The sequence below is a fragment of the Lolium rigidum genome, chromosome 7 (assembly GCF_022539505.1).
Source record: "Lolium rigidum isolate FL_2022 chromosome 7, APGP_CSIRO_Lrig_0.1, whole genome shotgun sequence".
Taxonomy (NCBI): Eukaryota; Viridiplantae; Streptophyta; class Magnoliopsida; order Poales; family Poaceae; genus Lolium; species Lolium rigidum.
The window spans coordinates 253,867,237-253,870,145 of record NC_061514.1 but is presented as its reverse complement, the minus strand read 5'-3'; the positions used below and the strand labels follow the sequence as shown (position 1 = coordinate 253,870,145).

The window sequence follows — 2,909 nt, the reverse complement described above, 5'->3', positions numbered from 1 at the left end:
GTTACAATCCATAGTGGCTTCACAATCGGTCATTGCACTGCACTGGTATTTTAGAACTATCCATGAAAATAGATGAATTCAAGTCCACGAGATCAAACAGAAAGAATTTAAGAACGCAACAAGAAGGAACCACAACCCGAATCAATTTGAGATCTGCAGCCTGACCTAACAAAAAATCTCCAAATCCAACAAACTGCAGCAAAACCGCATTTTGTGGATCAAGCTAGATACAGAACGAGAGAGAAACTGAATCCCAAATCGATCTGCTTCCTCGGTGGTCTAGGAGCTTCCGCTCACCTTGATGGCTGCTGCGCCCCGCCGAAGGCCTCCGCCACCCGAGCTCGAGGTTGAGGTCATGTGTGCCGGTGAGCTCGAGGATGCGCGGCGCCTTCCTCCGGTGGCTCTCGTCGGTGAGGCCGATGCGCGGCTGGGCACCATGAGGAACGCCGGCCAGGGGTACCCGCGGTCTGGGCGCTGGTAGGAATGGCGCGCCGTCAGCCGGGGGTTGATGCGGTGTAGGGAGGGCGGCGCCGGCCACCAGCAGCCGCAGGTGGAGGTTGGGGTAGGGAGGGCGGTGCGAGCAGGGGAAGGAGGCGTGGGTGAATTGATTTTGAGCGCTTGGGACGACGGGTTAGCGCAGCTAGCTGCGCTCGCATTAATTGTTTACGCGTCGGTGGCCGATGAATACACATCATATACGTACTGGAAATACATACCTTATCAGCTACGTGGCGTACCCTGATTGACTAGTTTTCATCCTCGCCTAGTCCCAGGTTCCGTTCAGTATTTCCGAAATATCTACAACTTCAATATTTGAAATAGACTTTTTCCTATTTCGGCACTTGTCCGATAAGAGGATACTGGTCGCGCATAGTTAAAAAAACATGTGATGGGAAATTTCTAGCCCAGAGTTTAGTTCAGTCCCATTTAGTGGTAGCGTGCTCTGGACCATGGTGCGCAGAAACTGTGTGTACTGGTCGTGTATACTAAATAGGAAAAAACCCATATGCTCATGCACACACACCAGAAGACAAAGGAGATATTTCGTTCGTGATTTTATTCCTCGTTAGATTAAATCGTGGAATGGAGATTTGGTGCACATGGCACCAGTGGTCTCTTTTTTTTTTTTTGAGTTTCACAAAATTTGGAAAAAAAAATCCACATATATTCAATGATGTATCCCAAAAAACGTGCAAAATATCAATTTTAGATACTATATATTTTGAGCTATACAAAGATGATAAAAGTGTAGATCTAAGTAGTATATTTTCAAATCTTCAAAACATATCAAATATTGTCATTTTTTCTACCACAAAATAAAAAGAATTTCAGGTTGAAATTTTGCACAATTGTGCGATGTATCACTGACAATCTCCACAATTGTTTTAGATTTTTAATAACTTGTTAAAATACCTTTAAATTCTTTTAAAATAGCGAGAGCATTAAAACCTGGGAGCCAAGCACTTTCCGGGAAGAGTGGTATAAATTCCAACAGGCACCTTTCACAAGTGAGTTTCTATAGCTAAGCAATCAGCCAAGATGCACAACCGGCAAGATCGTCAAGAATGGTGCTCTAAATTACAACAGAAGCAAGTATTGCAGCGACTATTGGCAGTGTAATGGCTAAAATTCCAGCAGCTCCATTCCCTGTGCTTCCTGTAAACAAAAGACGCAAGTCAGTACAAGACACGCTGAAGATAATTCAACAAGATTCTGCATGTTTTTCTCAGGTGATCAAATGAATCGTGCAAACAAAGTGAAGTTTTTTTTTTCTCTAGGCTTTACCTCCTCCGGGTGGCGGTGGCGAGCCTGGCGCCACATCCACCGGCATTGGAGAGATTGGCGTCGCGTTCACCGGCGTGGGAGCTGGAGCTTGAGATGGAGGTGCCCCGATGGATGGCGCGGGAAGTTGCAGCAGCGAAGGCCCGGTGTAGAAGGGATACTGTTCATACCTGTAGTTGCAGCGCAGTCCTAGAATCCTACCACCCTGCTTCCCGCTCATGAATTGGACGTAGGTGGTGAACTCCGCGAGGCAGCTACGGCAGTCGGCCGGCGCCATGTCCGGCCTGCACTGCGCGAGACTGTAGATCTTTGGTTTCGCCTTGTCGACCGTCTCGAACCCCGCTTCCCCCGTGGCGAATCGGCTGGAGGAGTTGTCGGCCGCGTAATCCGCGGTAGCGTTGATGAGCGCGCCCACGGCGGCGTCGAACGCCCTCACTGGCGCGGTCACGTTCTGCTGGTTTGTCAGTATGAGGTCCCCGTTATCGCCGCCGGTGGGCGAGAGGAGGGTCTGGTTGGAGGAGAAGCCGACGTAGCAGTGGTCGTAGTAGACGGTGGCCGCCTTGCTGTAGGGGCAGAGCTTCTGCGCGTCCGTGAAGCCTTGGGAGACGCAGTAGCCGCAGATGGAGGCGTTGGCGTCGCCGCGGCAGAGCGCGAGCGCGTAGACGGTGTCCGGACGGGTGCCGACGGCGGCGACCGCGAAGAGCGTCGGCGAGGAGGAGGCGTTGTTGGGAAGGGTGGCGGAGAGGGCCTGGATGTTGGCCTGGTAGGCGCTGTTGGTGGTGAAGTTGCCGTTCTTGCCGCAGCTTGGCCACTGGGAAGCGGCTAGCGGCGGGAGGTGGAAGGCGAGGATGAGGGCTAGGTAGGAGGGGAGGTGGTGCGAGGCCATGGTGTTTGGCCGGACCTTTGGGTGAGCCGTGGAGAGAATGCGGTGGCGGCGAAGCAGAGTAGAAGTGTAGAAGACGAGAGGGAGGGTGTTGATTCGTGTGGGGCTAGTTTGGCTTCACTAGTACTAGTAGGGCCACGTAGTTTCGCCCAGCTGGGTCGACGACCGCGACATGACCTCGCGAAGAACCAAACGACGACGACGACGACGACCGGGTGACGTGCTCCATCTTCCCCAACGGTTT

At 51.9% G+C, this 2,909-nt stretch overlaps 1 protein-coding gene across 1 annotated transcript; it reads right to left on the bottom strand.

The window, feature by feature from the left end:
* Window positions 1-1,482: 1,482 nt before the first annotated feature.
* Window positions 1,483-2,682, bottom strand: LOC124669567 (cysteine-rich receptor-like protein kinase 10). The gene is made up of 2 exons (XM_047206160.1): window positions 1,786-2,682; window positions 1,483-1,656 (listed from the first exon to the last, which is right to left on the bottom strand). Exons 1-2 carry the CDS (start codon window positions 2,666-2,668, stop codon window positions 1,574-1,576), a joined length of 966 nt encoding a protein of 321 aa, XP_047062116.1. The 5' UTR covers window positions 2,669-2,682; the 3' UTR covers window positions 1,483-1,573.
* Between the last annotated feature and the right edge of the window lie 227 nt (window positions 2,683-2,909).

Excerpts from the sequence above, each read along its gene's own strand:
- LOC124669567 (XM_047206160.1), bottom strand. The coding sequence starts at position 2,668 with ATGGCCTCGCACCACCTCCCCTCCTACCTAGCCCTCATCCTCGCCTTC. Across the intron at positions 1,657-1,785 it reads GCCACCGCCACCCGGAGGAG|GAAGCACAGGGAATGGAGCT; the intron begins GTAAAGCCTAGA and ends TTTTGTTTACAG.